This window comes from Anser anser (assembly GCF_964211835.1).
Source record: "Anser anser genome assembly, chromosome: 7".
NCBI classification, from domain to species: Eukaryota; Metazoa; Chordata; class Aves; order Anseriformes; family Anatidae; genus Anser; species Anser anser.
The window spans coordinates 9416582-9434505 of NC_139727.1; the positions used below are offsets into that span (position 1 = coordinate 9416582).

Sequence of the window (17924 nt, forward strand, 5' to 3'; positions counted from 1 at the left end):
GTTATAGCTAGATTTAAGCTCAGACATAGGTCTGACCTTTTGTTATTTTTGACCTATGCTAGCCACTGTAAAAAAAGCATTAGAGAAGCTGCATGCAAAACTAGGAATCAATCAGAATTTTAGTTAGTGACGATAGATATATTCGTATGAATGTTTTCCATAACTTGTTCTCAGAAGGATAGTTCCTGGAGTTTTTTAAGATATGTTTATATTTATGTCACCCTACCTAGATTGCTTCTTTTTGCGCTGATGTGGCATTTTCTGGCCTGAAGGACCACGTTAATTAAATTTTGTGTGGACTACAGATGTTTCACCATTTAGAAAAATAGAAAATTAGACTCAAGTGATCCAAATGGAACATTTTGCAGACTGAATGGCAGATTAGTAGAAAATGGAAGTGACAGACATAGTTTTTACTTACGAAAATCCATCAGAGCCACAGAACTTGTTGAAAGCTGGGCCAGGCTCACAAATTGTAGCAAAAATGGCACAGCTATAAGCAACCTCCAATGTGTTTCACTGTAGAGACAATATGACTAATAGTCAGGAGTTGTAACATTATGTCCTTGACTTTGTCAATATTTACTGTATGAGGTTGATAAAGTCATTTGGCTTTTCTGCATTACTGTTTCTTTATGAGGCAAGTAATGCTGATCTTTCATGGTAAAGTTCAGTGAAGCCTGTTGATAAAATAGTCCAAGTCTTATGCTAAAGAATGCTTACAGTTTAGCTCTTTGATGCTTCAGAAGTATTTCAAAAGTATTGGAAAGGGAGCTGGAAAATTCAGCTAGTATGCAAGTGCGTGTTGATGTAAAATGGTATACTATTAACTGCAATAATCATTAGATAGATGAGTTTCACTTTGAAGAACAAAATGAGAACATGAAATATTTTTTCCCATTATAAGAAAACTGAGATTCATGGCAGAATATCAGGATCCTACCACGGTAAACTGGAAAATAAATAAATAAATAAAAATATAAAACACATGGCAAAGAACCCAGTAAACCTGGAGGTGATTTTTTTTTTTCATAGAAGATATTTCTAATATTATTATCATGGACATGAACACAATGCACAACAGAGAATACTGGAAGAATGTAATTATACATAGAGTCTAACTATTTTCTGTGCTATTACCTCCCCCCCCCCCCCCCCAAAAAAAAACCAAAAAACGGGTTTTCATGCTAAAACTGCAAAACTGCTTCTGTTAAACATCTTTAATATTAGAAAATTATTGGGTGAGATTGGATGTATTAAGTTAAGAGAAATTATTACACTTAAAAAGAATGTTTGAAATGAGAATGCCTGAATCTGCTTTGTGTTTCTATCAATGCTGACATATGCCTGTTTTAAATACGTGTTCTTTAAATTTAGGGATGTTTCTGCCTGAAAGAGATCTCCAATATTACTTTTACTGATTTTGTCTTTTTGTGAACAAAAAATCCAAATTATTGCAACAATGTTTTTGTGAAGGCAGATTAGAACTAATAAGGAAATTGATTAAACGTTCAATATGTTGTATCTTTCTTTAAATAATGGCATATTTTATATTTAAGCCAGTCTTGTAAAGCAGGTTTATTGTTTTATTCATATCTTGATTTTTTTTGAATTGTTATTATAGAATAGATATTCAAAATCCATCTACCTCTGTACAGATGTATAAGTATGTAACGTAAACTTTTTACAGTGACCATATTTTAAGTTCTTCCCATATAAGTTGGATAGGAGGACAGACTATGGTTATCTTGAAAGTGTTTAGAAGAATACTCACGAGCCTACAGCTTTTACATTCTTAAAATCCCATTTAAGCTTTTCTTATTTTTATCTTTAACAAAAAACTTTATGGAAAAGCTATGCAGGAATGGTAAAAAAGAATACATTGAAGTGCATGACATTCCATTTCTGCATAGCTAGGGAGATTAATGAACATGCCTGTAGGTTGGCAACTGCTATCTCCAGTGATAAAAAAAATAAATAAAACGCCCATAACTACAGCACGGTGTGTCTTGCTTAGGTCAAATGTAGTGTTCCCTTCAAATAAATAAGTTTCTTTGGATTGTTTTTCTTTTTATTTTTCTAGATACTATCATGTTAGCAATTTAATGATGTTAAAGTAATTATTTTTAGCCACATAATATTCATTTAATATAATGAATGTAAGAATTAAGGCCTGAATATTCAAAATCGGTCAACTAAGGTTAGATAATTAAAATATAGACCTGTAAATATGTGATCTGTTTGGGGGTATTTTTTTAAAAGAATCTCTTGAAATGAGGTAATATCTGAAATGAAACACTGCTGAAAAATTCATAATTTAGTTATGGGATGGAATTTTAAGGACTATAGGAGAAAGCTTCTTGCTCTAAATGTCTAGAAATTAATCAAAAAGAAAGACATAGTTGGTGGAGATCAAATTCAAGCAAATATTTCAAAAATAAAATTATCATTAGACATACTTATTCAATTTCCACAATCCTCTTGCATACCATTATGTTTTTTTCCCCCCAATTTTCCAGATTTCATTACCATTAAAGTTGTATTCAGGGAATTTATTTTCTTTAACTTTCTGTATTGTAGGATCAAGATTTCGGAATGGGCCTTTAATGTCATATTCCAAAGTCCATCATACTCCTGAGCAGTGATCTTTCCATGGCTTTTTGGTAAACTATTCCTGTTGATTTCGTTGTGGAATCCTTTAGGAGAATCTCTATCTCTCCAAAAATAAAAAACATTTAAAATGTAATTTTTAGTAAGTAATTTGAAAAATACTATTCAAATAAATAAATAAATAAACAAACAAAAACCCACCTCCTCAAACATATTCCTATCAACTGTTGTTGATTATAATTCAGTTCATAACAAAGCTCATAGTGTCCTGGGTGATAAATAAGGTGTTCTGGCAGGTGTACTGTGGGTGTTGTAGCAGAAGAAAAAAGAACTGATATTTTCATGATCAAGACTTGTCTTTTCCAAGAATTGGGATTTTATTTTTCACCAAAAAAAAAATTTAATTTAACTAATTCTCAACACACCCACAATAGCTGGGAACTTGATTACCCCACTTAAAGTGTTATAATACAAAATACCTTTTCTTTAATTTTCCTTTCACTTTCACCATGACAAAGCACAGTACCAGACTGAGATAAAGACAGTTTATTAAGACAGGAAAATAATAATAACAATAACAATAATAATAATAATGATAATGGTATTACTAATAATAATGTGTACGAAACAAGTGATGCACAATGCAATTGCTCACCACCCGTTGACCGATGCCCAGCCTGTCCCCAAGCAGCTGGCCCCCCACCCCGGCTAGCCACCTCTATATATTGTTTAGCATGACGTCAGATGGTATGGAATACCCCTTTTGGCCTGTTTGGGTCAGCTGTCCTGGGTCTGTCCCCTCCCGGCTCCTGCTGCACCCCCAGCCTGCTCGCTGGCAGGACAGAGCGAGAAGCTAAAAAGTCCTTGGCTTGGTGTAAGCACTGCTCTGCAACAATTAAAACATCAGCATGTTATCAGCACTCTTCTCATCCTAATCCAAAACATAACACCCTACCAGATACTAGGAGGAAAATTAACTCTGTCCTAACTGAAACCAGGACAATAGGGAAGAGAAAAACTGTATTGTAATATTTTCTTCAAAGAGGAAGCAAGGAGGAGATACATAGTATTACAAGCAGCATAACTGTTCCCTTTATTTTGCTACTTAGTAGTAATATGCAGGCATATTATGCTTAATACAGGCATATTAGGGTGCTCAGTGAGGAAAACAAACAGACTAGATGGCCTTCCACAGCTCTGTTTGTGACATTTCTCTAAATTCCTTATGAAGCTGTCCAGAAACAGTAAGTTATAATAAACAGTATGCTACAACTCATGCAAATTATCAATGCCAAATTAATTATGTGTATGGCATACCCCTAAAAATACTACCAGATAAATATTTTGTTGATTATTGAGATACAAAATAGACCACAATGAATTTGTAGACCACAATGTAATTTGCATTGAATTATTAATTATCACACAGGTTCAGATTTATCATTTTTCCATGCTGCTGAGCATTCTAGGAACAACGTATGCTGGAAAAAAAAAAAATAAAAAAATCGACTGTCATCCTTTGATGAGCTTATTCAGCTAAAGCAAAAGAAAAATATTAGATAGGTATGGAAATAAGTTTATCTATTTTTTTTTTCCCCATGAAATCTGGCACATCATTTACAGAGTTGGGTGCCAAGATGTGAATTTATTTGCTCCACAAGGATTTACAGGCAGTGCCAAATCGTTATTACCAAACTTTATTTGGTTGCAAATAAACAAAATATTTTAGATCAAATTTCCCCTTTTAATTTGATTAATTACTAGACATGCATAAGACAGTTGAATAAAGCTCATATGTTAAAGCATAGAAAAATAGCTTGTAAAATTACTAAAGTGCATAAGTAAGAAAAAAAAATCTTCACTATTCCTACCTCTTAAATTTTCTGTTGTTTACTAATACTTGAAAACGTAATATGGAAATGCATAGCTCTTTTGTCTCAGGTTTCTTTCTAAGAGCTATCATTACTTCTGCCTATGAAAAAAAGTACAGCATTCTTGCTGTAGGGTTCTTATTACAAAATTCAATCAGAAGGTGTGACAAAAAAAACCAACAGCTGGACAACACAGTACATTGCCACAGCAAGAAATCTGTGGTTGATCCCCATTCCAAATTTTATGAGAGGAGGAAGACCCTGGCCTGCCTAGTCAGACTGAACTTTCCTTGGTAGCAGCTTTTGTGGTATTCACATCCAGGGCTGTACTCATGTTCATTCAGTTTGATGTCTGGTACCTGACAGCAGCTGCAGTCATTCAGAGGAGATGCACTGTGTCCTGCTCTGCTTCAGCGAAAACAAAGCCAGCCTTTTCCACCACAGCCGCTGAGCTTGGCTCTCCCTATGGGCCTGCGCACCCCTGTGGGCTGCAGCCAGCATGGTCATTTTCTGTGCTGTCTGAACACTGTTTTGTGTTCTGGCCTGCACCTGGGGCAGCCAAATGACTCTGAAAGCTGAACCAGGAAGGAGTGGCTTTGTTGCACTCACCTCCTACCTCTACAGTTTGCCCACACTTTCCCCAGAGCTTTAACATAGCCTTGTCATGATCTGTGCTTCTTCTCAACTGGCAGCCACCTCTGTGGCAATGTCCCCACAGCAATAAAAAAAAGTCACTAACACATTTGATGTTCAGATAGAGTGCTAAACCACAAGAAAGAAAATAATATGCACAAACATCCATAAATAATATGTGTGATGCAGTTTGAAAGGCACAAGCCAAGGCCACTAGGGCTCACACACAGCAGTGTTTGGCTGTTAGCATCTCGGCTGGGCACAGCCATTTGAAGGCAGGCACTGGCAGCCATCACCTGGAGACCTGCTGGGCAGCAGGGCTTGGCCATCACACATAGGGAGCCCTGGAGAGGAGCTATCTGAGGTCCTGTAACAGCCTTGGCCTCAGCCCCTGCACACTGCTCGCTCCCAGCCCACCTGCTGGACGTGAGGCTCAGGGCAGGTGGGGTGAGGAGGCACAGGTGTGCTGAGGAGAGGTGAGGGGAAGCGGCCATTTTGTGGAGGTGAGGGGAAGGGGTTTCTCTGGAGACTGAGAGGGAGATGCTTTTGAAAGTCAGTAAGAGGCAGGGAAATAGGAACAACAGAAACAGTATATAGGTAGATGGAGCTTTAGTTTTGAAAGTTTTATTTCTTGTTACCAGGAAGTCCAAATATTTTCAGTATTCGTTGTATTTCTAAAGTACAACGTAGCTTTTGAGACTAGAGCCCTTTCTTAACATGTCTGCTTGGAGTAAAATGTGCTGACTGACTGATTGGTTACATTCAACTCAATGCCTAGAGTTTCCCACCGTGAAGTGATGTTGTGGTGCTGCACTCTTGACAGTCTGTGTGCCTATTTCTGTCTCTTTTGCCCTCCTTTCTCACAGTGGGTTTGGAAAAATGACCTGTGGTTGTAGATTGTCAGTAGATGCTTCCTAGGTTTGGAATCCCCACTGTTGGGGTCCATAACTGTGCTTAAAATGAATTTTATGTTTAACTGCTCTCCTAGAGGACAAACTTTGGAGGCTGGGAGATTTGCAGCCTGGTAAGGGAAGAGACAGCTCTGTAATTTAATTCAGTAATGTATTCATAGCAACTTTGTAGAGCACAGTGGGTTTGAAATGTGGGGTGGCTATATTAAATAAATCATGCCCAGCTCTTCAAAGCTTAGTTCTTCACTGACATCAGGCCACCTAATTTTCATTACTACAGTGACTAAATCTTTGAGAATTTCAATAGGCAATACCTGTAAACAGTGTATTATATGAAGTACCCTAAATCCTGTGAAGGTATATCCATATTTTTTTGTTTTTCTTTCCTCTAGGGTCATTGATGAAGGAGAGTCTCAGCCAACTACAAACCCTCCAGCAGCTAAGTTGAAGTAAAAGGTTTTAGAATATCTCGTAGCTGAGGGGATGGGAGCACCAAAGGTCACGTCTGTGTGTCTTTGAGGGAGCATGGAAGGCCAATGGTAAGTTTAAATGCTTTATGTTTCTTTGGTTATCCTGATAGGAAAGGTTATATTTTCAACAATTTTGGCAGATATTTCAATTCCAGAATTGTGGCTCTATGGAGAATAGGTAGGTAGATCTCTTCCTAACACTTAGGCCAAACAAAGCGGGTATTAACCTCTGAAGCAAAGCATACATGGGGAAAACAATAATAATAATAATAAACCATCTATTTCTATACCATTTTTTGTAAATGGCTGGATGAGGAAAAAACAAAAACGACTGAATTTCCTGTGTCATAGTTGAAACCCATAAGTATTGTTCTTGTGGAATATTGAGGAATATGCACTAAAGAGAAGGAGTTTCCTATATAACACTAGTAACAATTCTAAATTTCATGAGGAAGCTTAGTTTGGTTGGGAGAAAAAAGTCTTTCACTACTGCTGTAGGCCACTGGTATATATGATATTATTGGAAAACAATTAAAAGACAACTAAAAGATTAGCAATTGGTTGCTATATCTATTACTTTTCTCCAGAATCCTAGAGATGTACTTCATATTGTTTCTAATTCCTTAATAGTATTTCCCCTTTTATTGTAAAACCTTTTCTCAACTGTTTGATGTAATCCTTTGATGCAGCTCTAAATGATAAGACCAGTTTATTTTCCAAGGCACAGTAATAATTGAAAATATTTACATTTCTACTAGATAATCTTGTAATTTTGATGAATTGAGAAGCATTTTGGTAATTTTTGTGGTGGTATCTCCTGCTGAGGGAGAAGATGTGGGAATGTAGTTTTACTCCTATGACGCTGATGCTTTGTACAATGTATTTCCTGTGCTGCAAGATGCTGACAAGGAAGTGTGCACATTTTTACTGAAATATTGAATTTTATTCAAAGCTCACATGAAGGGAGGTGTTTTAGCATCTTTTTCTTTTAGATCTATGTTTAGTAAATATGTTCTGTCTAGAAGCCATAAAAACAGAATTTCATAATTTTCTTAATAGTATTTCATAATAATAATATAATTTCATAATAATAGTATTTGCTAATTTGAGTTTTTGAAAACTCTTCATTCTACATTTTGGTTAGAAATAGAGTCCACTGCTTCCTCTTAACTGAAGCTAATGGAGTTAAAGCAGAAGAAAGTTTGTTTATAACTTAGAAGAAAGAATGCCTTTAGTATGAAATCCGTTCCTGTAACATTTTGAATAAAAGATATACAGTGATTTTCATTGTACTCTGGCAAATAAAGTGAAGTCATAGCTAATCTGGCTTATAAAAGTATCTGATATTCTGTTTCTTTTTCACTTCTGAGGATTGTGGTACCATAGTAAATATTATTGCCAGGAAGAACATTAAGAATACTTTTATATACATTAAGAATGTCTTTGACATTCACTGACATAGATAAGCAGTTAGCAAATACTGATAAAAAAAATAAAGTACCTGACCTTTTTAGAATGGATACTAATATTTATTCAGGATGATTTCCTAGCCAAGAGTTTCCTACTGAACAAATTAGGTTAACAAATTAGTGTCTTACAAGTCAATTAGCAATTTCAGGCCAATGGTAAGCAGTCAATTAGTGCTGTACTGCTTCTGTTCTATAGCAGGAGAAACCAATTTGTAATTATCACTTCTCTGTTCAATTTATGGCTATGAATATCTATGTCATAAAACAATTCTGTATGGATTTGTCAAATAGATAAAAATAGTTCTTGAAATGCAGAAAGAGCATTGCAAAATAGTTTAGGGTTTTGTTGAATTGGTTTATTTATGCCATATAGGAACAAAATGAGATTATTACTTATAGGAATACACTTGATTTTTTGAATTGGTGTTACGCTTTTTTAATTATAACCTGCTTTATAAAATGTGCCTTGTTGCATGAGTATACAACTCTTAACAGTATACAAGAAAGGTTAGGCTATTTAAATGATGAAAAAATCTTTAAACAGAAAGAGAGGTGTGATTGCATTACTAGGAGAACTAACTTGATCTACTGGGGATATGGATATGATTCTGTGTACAATCTAGCTTTGGTATGGATTGATACAGAACTTTGTGAAAGGGGTAAAACAATAATATTCCCTCTCTCTACTTACGTAAATTTTAATTCTGCATCTAGAACTTGAGATCAGAGGAGCCCTAATGGCAGTCAGGGGATAATTCCAAACAGACTACTTTTGTTTTGGTACATTTAATGATTGGACTGAAGGTGACAGGGAATGGCTATTGGAGCTTTCTTGGGTTCTTTTCTGATGCTTTTGTCTATTTTTGTCATTTCAGTAGCTCAGATACAGTCCTAATGCGGGAGAGGTGCCACTTCACCAGAGTAGTGCCTTTTCCTTTTATTTGTCTGTAGAGTAACCACCTGTATTCTATGTAACCACCCTACACTGTGATACAGGCAAGCTGCTGCTGTTACCACTCAGTTGAACTGTTGCTTATGTCTGAAGGAAAAAGTGACTTTCATGGCAGAAAAAGGAGACTGGGGTTTTCAGCTTTGCACAGAATAGGTGCAGTCTGCAAGGCTAGTCAAACAGTAGCATAAGCATGCTAGGACTTTGAATTTACTTTCACAACTGTATAAGATGATCATGGTCTCTGGACCTCCAAGATGCAATTTATGACCCAAAGAAAATAAATGCTTAAAACTGTTATAGAAGACATTGAATGTGAGTTTATTGGGAGATTCAACATTCTACGTGGATGAGAGAAAAAAAAAATGCATACAGTGTGTCTGTATGTGTATAGATGGCATGTCATGACTTCCTATTATGTGGAGTACCTATATCATTACTTTGTGATCAACGTGTATGGACACTTTTGGCAGAAGGCGGGTTGCTGCAAATTTTCAAAATACCACATATCCAAAGCAAACGGAAAAATCTAGAAAATTTGGGGAACTATCTCTGAAGTATTCCAACAGCCTGTTTCTGAGCACCCTACTCTAATTGTGTTAATGTGGTCTTCTGTGAAGCTGAACGTTCCCAAACGTTCCCCAGGGTGCTCACAGAAAGGACTGCTGAGAGGAGATAATCTGCCTCTCATAGCTGCCAACATCTGAACCGTGTCTTTGTTCCATCCCTGCTTCATGTCAGGTAGGGTCTTGCAAATGCACCCTCCACCTTCTTCCTGTGGTTGATCAGCTGGGAGTGGAAATATGTTTCAGCAATGTCCCCGACCAGGAAGAATCCTTCATTAAGGCATGTTGCTTAATGCTGCATAGTGTTCTGGCAAGCACTGTGACCAGTAAGTGAGAAGATATATGTTGTCTTTCTAGAATAGGAAGAAAGAAAACAAAGAAAGAGAAATTATGGTAGGAATAGTTTTAAATGCCAAATGATTATGATGATTATTATTATTATTTTAGATTTAATAACCAAAATGAGTATTTTGAGCTATTGGAAAATGAGGGGTTACCTTTATATCCCTCTCCTATTTAAAAAGAATATTTTCCATGCTGTGTTGTGCCAACCGTGAAAGAGAAAACTCTTATAATAAGCTATGGTCTTGCTGAAATAACTGCTAGAACTCATGCCTTTTTTTTTTTTTTTTTAATAAAAAGAAAAATTTTAAACAGAACACAAACAATGAAATACCCGTACTGCACTTAAAGCGTACCCGAAGGTAGGTAATTCTGTTTAGGGAATGCCAAGGGAACCCTACTTACCCAATCTCATTTAGTTATCAGTGACATGGAGAGCTTATACACGCAGGGGGTATTACACAGTACCTGAATTTTCTCTTTAAATTTCGTCTGAGTTTTTTTAAATTGAAGAATCTGCCTTTAGCCAGGAAAATACATGAATATTACACTGAAATCTTGTACTAATTAATATTATATTTAAAAAAAAAATTGTTGTTTTCGTTATTTTACCAAGTTCTTCTCTTAGCATATATTGTCAAAATCTTGTCACTTTTAAACAGAGAGGCAATTATCTTAAATTACAATTCCATTAAAGTCTTGTTGTACGAGGGGGAAGGCTATAACTTAACTCTTGGTGGTGCTTTTGTTCTACTGTCTGCTGATGCCAAAGGCCTGGTGGTGTCACTGTGCCACAAAGGTAGCTGTATCTCAGGGTAGTACCCTAGTGATGCTGTTTACTTGTTTGAAAGACTGATACCAGAAAAGAATATTAGGGGAAGAGCGTCAGTGAAGCTGAAGAATAGGAATGGAGAGTATGCTGCATCCTCAGTACAGAGGATTTAAATGATCCATTGCTTGCTATATAGTGCATCTCCCAGTAATATCTAAGAAATAAATGTTATCTTTGTACAATGAAAATATGTAAATGAATTAAAGTTCCGTACATAGAGTTGTCTGGTGTTGAAGAAGATAAGGTTGTTCAATTAAACAGCTCTCACAATTAAAATATGTGATGTTTACTCTTGCATATATGGATTTAAAGCTTCTGTCATTGAATATTTCTATATGTTGTTTAGCAGTACAGCAAATAAATCAAAATACTTTTCAAAAACAATGCAATCCAGAGCCTTCAGTGAGATTTAGAGGAAGAAAGCACAGATTTATGGGAGAATAGGAAGAGGGAAAAGCTAATTTTGCTTACTGCCACTTAGGAAAAACTGTTTTTATTTTCCATAGGTCTTTGATTTATTACTTGACATATTCTGATTAATTAAATATCTGAGCCAAATGTATGAAATATCGCTCTGAAAACAACTAGTGTATAAAATTGTTTATGCTTGCTTAAGTCATCCTTCTACCAAACCGAGAAAAAAAAAAAGTAAAAATCCAGTAGTGAGAATAATCTAATGAGAATTTACCACTTATTTTATCCTCTAAAGATTCTAAGTAAGTCATAGGAAGAGTTCAAGAGTATATTAAGTGTATTTTTTCCTGTGCTCACAAATTAGCATGCAAATTAAACAATCTGCAGAGTCACTGAATTGGCACAGGAAGTCTAGCTCAGGCTCATAACCGTGCCATGCACAATGTCTGTCCATTTGCTGTCCAGGTGAGTCACTTTAACCTTGCAACATCTCAGTGCAGTGTAGTCTGGACCAATGGGAATGCTGACAGTTAGACTTGAGATCTGGTAAATTCATTTTTTTTTCCTTATGTTTTATCCCCTACACACCTAATTCTTCCCTCATGCCCAAGATAATGGCAGTGTTAAATATCAGCATTAGTTTACAAGGTTAGCTTGCTGTATTTCTTAAATAAGTTATTAATATTGACTATGATTTTGCAAGTTAGTTTTATACATGGAAACCAAGTAGAAGTTTGGCGCAAAAGCAAGTATTGTTTAAAGGGCTTGGGAAAGGCCCTTATCTAAATAGATCTCTAAAGTAGTAATAACTTGCTATAAGTTGTTATCACTAGTGCTTTAAAAATCCTTCAAGATTAATTCAAAACTATACATTTAATTACTGCAACAAATGTAACTATATGCAAGCCAGACATATCAGATGATGTTAGTTTTCTAAATTAATGTTTCCTTAAACTTGTTGATGTCTAAAATCATAATGAAACAAAGCAAAACCATACAGAACAAATATGTCCAGCTGATTACTACTACTTGGTAAGATAAACTTAAGAATGTTTGAACTGGTTCAAGCACCAGATCTTTTTATGCAGAAACATTGTGAAATATCATAATAACCATTTTTGTGACTGTGTGATTTTTTTCTTCCTAGTTTCGGCAGTACAGAAGAATAATCAAATTAAGATGGTAGCTATTCATATAGAGTCATCTAGTTTGAACAAAGTAGTCTTTATTGATACTATCTGTTGTGGTTATAGTAAAACCTACAGTCAGATAATGATGCTTATAATAACAGATAAAGCTTATGGACTAAATAGTAGAAACAGGAAAGAGACAAGGAACAGAGATGGAGGTAGTGGGTTGTAGCAGAAACAGAAATAGGTTTTGATTTCCCATTTCTTTGATGATATTATACTGTATCACTTTTGTATTCATATAACTGTACTGAGGTTTCAGCTGGATTTTTGGGAAGCTTGTTTTAGTACATGGTATAATAAAGCAGAGAATTACAACCTCTGTGTAGAAAATTATGCAAAGAGATTAAAACCTCAGCCACATAAAGCCTACAGAATCAATTTAAAATAAATAGTAATCTTATTAAAAACTGATGGATGTATTTTTTTCCCCTGCAACATAATCAGTACAAAGCAAAAATAGGGTGTTTTCAAATTAAAGTATCAATAAGGTGAACTTTCATATGTAAGGAAGAAGTGTGTTTTTTATTAAAAAACTATAACAGTTCACCATTGAAAAGCAAGCTGAAGTTCCCTAGCTGATGTAAAGATGCTGCCATATGTTCAGCTGATTTGCACAGAATAAAATCTATCAGAATAAAATAAATGAAGATACAGATATGCTGCTTCAAACAATTTCGACAACCACTCTCTCAAACTGTCATTTATGCAAACAGTACAAATATATAATTTAGCAAAATATGTTGACAACTGAAATTTGAAAGCCAGTTGAGACTTGAGATGTCTGCATATTCCTAATATACAAAAGAGGAGAAAAATCTTCGCAGTAAGCTCCCTGATAAACACACAAAGTGCTTCTCAGATGCAGTACCATGACTTGTTGCCTTGCACGCTGTATCACAGGTGTGTTGTCGTTCCAATGCTGGGTACCAGATCATTTACAGTAGTGGAATAGTGCAGAGCAAAACTGAGAGGACCTCATGAAATCAGAGTAAAGGATATCTGATCTTAGTCAGAAAAAGCACCCTGCACATATATTTTTTTTTCCCCATATTGTTATGTTGTTGGTTTTTTTTTTTAGTGTTTTATTCAAAGGTAGACAGGGCAACAAGATTCTTGTCTTAAATGTATTTCCTGCTCTGCCTATGGGACAGTATAGCATTAAAGAGTGAAGCATTGTGGGAAGTATAGCATTAGAGCATTGACTTGATTTAGCATAGTTTGGTTTGTATCACGTTGCCTTCTTGAAGTGCGTGAATTGGATTCCTTTCAGAGGAACTAAAATAAGGTTATAGTTGAGGATGCTGTAGTCTGCCTGCTGATGGGCACTCTGTCAGGGGGACCATGCTAGAAAGTGTCTTAGATCTCCTTTGTCTTCCGCTATGAAGCACACACCATAGACAAAGGCTCCTCAGCACCAATTGTTATGTTCTGTAAATCCATTCCTGTTGCACTGCACAGCTTAGAGGTAGAGACATTCCAGTGTGAAATTGGCATAAAGCTGATCCTCTAGTAAGGGTTTAATCCAAGCAAGGGATTCTGCGAAATGCTTTGGGCCCAGAACCATGGAGTGGTCCATTCTTGTTCAGTATCAGCACCTTGCTCATTCAGGCATCGTTTAAAGATGAGTAAGGGATACATGAATCAACATGTTTTTCAAAACCAGAGATGCTTAATTGCTGATTGACCAATCTCCAGGAAATTCTTCAATGTGACCAAGTTTCTCTGTCCCCGAATAAATCTCATTTTTCTGAAATGGAATGGAAATCATCACAATCAAGAGTTATGAAATGTTATGTTCATCTTTTGATAGACTTGTGCTAAATATCACATTTGTTCTAAGGTAGCCTTGTTAGAAAAGGCAATTAGGAACATGATAAAAAGTGTTTATTTGCTTTATTATTTTTTTTAATACTCCTTTTGAAAGTGTACTATGCATAACTCAGTGCTGCAGCTTGCAAGTCCTCAGCAGATAAAAATATGACAGCCTAAAGAAACTAATGATTAAACTAGGGCTTCCATGCAGATAACTCTCTCTATATGCATTATCCTCAAAAGGCAAAACCCTCCCCAGAATTATGAAAAGAATTTTTTGAATACCTTTTTTTTTTTTTTTATATTGCAAAAACTATACAAGTGCTGAGAAGGTATATCACCTGGTTGTTTATTTGGTAAAATCAACCTTTTAATAGGTCAAATGTACAATTTATTCTTTATCAAGGAAATTATATAGCAACCAAAAGTAAAGTTTAAGATCAAATCCAATCAAATGAATTATCTATGATATTTGGAGTAATGAAAGACTTCTCATTATTGTAGAAAAGTTATTACTCAGCAAAAAGATTTAGTATAATTCCCTAACTGATTGATGAATGAAAAGCTTACTAGAGAGAATTTGTGAAATCACTTTCTATTTCTTACCTTTATTGCATGCTCCTTGTGATGGAACAAAAATTGACTTTACAGCATTCTAATCCCACGAACATCCAGCTTCCTGTCAGCAACAAGTTCTACGTGACCTGCTTTTGAGAAATTCTGAATGACATTAGATGTAGAAACCATCTCTGATAGTATGGAAGAAGGGAAGTTTAAAGAACAAAACAGGGTCCCTGAAAAAAGTTAAATATACATAGGGAAAAAATATTTTTAAAAGTAACACAGTGCTATTTGAAAATAGCATTAAAGCATAGTAAATAACAAAAACAAAAAATAAAATCATGGAACTGGAGTAAATTCAGCAAGCTCGCTTGGATTGAAAAGATATTATTTATTCATGCCGATGACATGTCTGAGGTAAATGAGTTCCCTCAAAATCAAGGGGTACAAGCTCCAGCCATGTGGTATCCAAATTGCCAAATCCGTATTACCCAAGCATGTTCTGAATCTATCACTGTTCCAAAGAACATGTTTCCAATCTCAAAAACACATATAGGAAATTAAATTGATTTCAGGGTTCCGCCTCCTCTTTATAAAGATATGAATATATAGTGGTTACTGCAGTGGCTGGAATGGCAGTCCTTACTCTGCTGCCCAGTTTTATATGACTGGAAACTTTAGATCTTGTTGCTATTCACCTTGAGGTCATTTTTGTCATTTGCAAAAGAATAATGGTGAAGGTTTTCGATTCAGTTGTGAGGTTAGTAAGTGACAGTAAATTGCACTGCAATCCCTTGGCATAATCATTTTATGATTAAAAATATAGATTATATATATATATATATATATGACTTCATGAATGAGCAGAAGTGCTTTCAGTGTGACTGCAGCCAATGTTCTAGTCATTCTAGTAGACTGACTCAGACTGGAATTTTATCTGTGAAAGTGTTGTTAAATAATATTGTCAGATTCCTTAGTAGTGTGACAGATGCTATTTACAAGTCTGGAAAAAAAAAAGTGTTTATCTGTCCAAACTTAACAATGTGAGTGTTGCTTTTATATTTTCATCCTTCACTGCACATCTGAGATATGCAGCGTTTGTATCTTAATCCTTCTCCTCCAAATTATGTAATTGCTGTCCATTAGTGATCTGGGTCTTGCCATATCTTTCTCTTTTTAATATGCACTACTGACAAAAGTGCAAGTCCCATCTTTCTTAAATTCACTATCACTTCTTTTTTTTTAAAAAAAAAAAAGAACGAAAGAAAAAAAGAAAAAAGAAAAGTTTGTTATTTCAAATAAAATAACAGTAATAATAGACATGCTAGCTGCCAGGCTGTCCAGCTGCATTTTCTATTTTCTTTCTTGTTCATAGAAAAGAATTTCTGAACTCTAAAGAGTGACCCTTCCCCCCCACCCCACCCCAGCAATTCTTTAAGCTGGCAAGGCATGTTTTTGTTTTCCAGACTTGTCAGGGATATATTTTACTATTCATAAGGTCTGTGGTTAACTACCAGTCTGTTGTTTGATTTGCTATCCCTGTCACTGTGGTATACTTTTGCTCTTGGAGTGTCTTCTAAGTAAGAATTTATTTTCAGTGGCATCTACATCCTTCTATAACCATCCAGTTATGTTTATTCTGAGGCAGTTATGTAGAACAACACTGATTAAAGTCAGGTAAAGGCCTGGCCCGGAGCATTTATTTGGTAACGTAAATAAATTTGGCTACAACTCTAGGTCTCAGTACAAGAGACTTGTTCAGATCCTTGCATTAATGTAGCATTTTTTTGTGATAAATATGATGACACACTTCCAGATCACAGGAAATAGGTGTTATTTTCCCTTCTAAGCCCAGTCGGGAGTAAGTAGCAATTTTTCTCAGAGAATAAATACATCCGTCAAGAGCTTCATTTCCCAAAAGAGGACAAAAAAAGGTCTATTACTACAAGAGCAGATAGGTTATTTATTGAGACTCCTTATAGCAATGACTCTTCAAAAAGTAAGATACTTCATTTGCTGGGGCACGGTAGCTTGCTCCAATTCTCAGGGTGTGAAAATACCACAGGTAGGTTCTGTATCTGTGTCCTCACTGGCACAGAACCTTCCACTCTTGATGCCTGCAGGCTGTTTCCAGGACACAATCCATTACTAGGTCAAGCTGTGGTGGTTTTATCCAATTTGCAGGCTCATCCTCCTCTACATAGATGCGCAATTATTAGTACTTAGCTATGGCATCTAAAGTAGAGCACTAATGCTAGACCACAGAGGACTTGCTTCTAATGCTTGAAAGAACCCACTTCCTTTGCTAGCGTGCTAATGTTTCACTCATCTGCTTGTTTAGTTAGTGTCCAGAATGATTTATTGCATGTTCTGTAGCTCGTTTACAAGTAAAGTGGACAAGGTCTTGAAATGTTGTAGCAATTTTAAAAATAAATAAATCCCTCTCCCCCTTCCCCAGAAATTCTAATCAGAAAATTTTGGGGGAACTTTCTGTTTTTTAGTTTAGATTTTCTGATTTGCTTCAAAAGATAAACAGATGTAGACTCTTTGGCATTGCAAGACTCATTATCATATCTTTGTGCTGAGAGCTGGGACAAGATCTTTTTCATGAGCTTTTGGGAAAATTATTAGCAAAAGAAATGGACTTGTCAATACTGTTTATACCAAATCAAACTTTTTTTTTTCTTGTGCTGCACAAAGGTCAAATGTTGAGTTTTTCTTAAAATACATCTACTGCTGGTATTTTTTTCTGTTTTATACCCTGGCCGTTGAAATTGCAGTGCAGCTGATAATGTTCATCTTCTGAAGGAGCTGATGAATTAAACAATTAATTCATTAAGGGATTTTCTGCATGACTTTTATAGTAAAATGGACAGAGTTTTTACTGAGCACATGAAAAGAAAGATGTATGTTCGAATGTGGATTTTTTAATTTATTTGATATTTGCCACTAGCTTAAGATCTCCTTGTTGACAGTAGGCTTTTGATTGGCCCATTGAGAATGCTATTCTCCCTTCAGCTGGTTACTTCAACAAAGGGTTAATTTAGTTTGGGTTCCTTAGTCTGTCATTGCCTCTTCTTTCTTTTCTCTGTGATTTAAACAGAATACTTCAGTCTCCCAGGCTGTCAATCTGTCACTTTTCATAAGCACTAAATACACTAGGGGAAAAAAGCAATTTATTACATTTTCACAACTGAGGAAGACTGGATAGCTCAGGAGATTGGTAATGAGCCTACATACTGAAGTTACAGGTACAACAGAGTGCTACACATGCTGTTCACAAATTCAAAG

The 17924-nt window shown here is 35.6% G+C and overlaps 1 protein-coding gene across 2 annotated transcripts in view; it reads left to right on the forward strand.

The window, feature by feature from the left end:
• Nucleotides 1-17924, forward strand: part of LOC310902391 (uncharacterized protein) — a 495211-nt gene that overhangs the window by 263901 nt on the left and 213386 nt on the right. The window contains exon 6 of one of the 2 annotated variants that reach the window (XM_083843892.1): nt 6418-6564. In XM_083843892.1, coding sequence (XP_083700018.1) covers nt 6418-6478 — 61 coding nt within the window. In that variant the 3' untranslated portion in view covers nt 6479-6564. Of the gene's footprint in view, nt 1-2580; nt 2806-6417; nt 6565-17924 lie in introns of those variants that run through there. The other variant, XM_083843889.1, reaches the window with a different exon arrangement.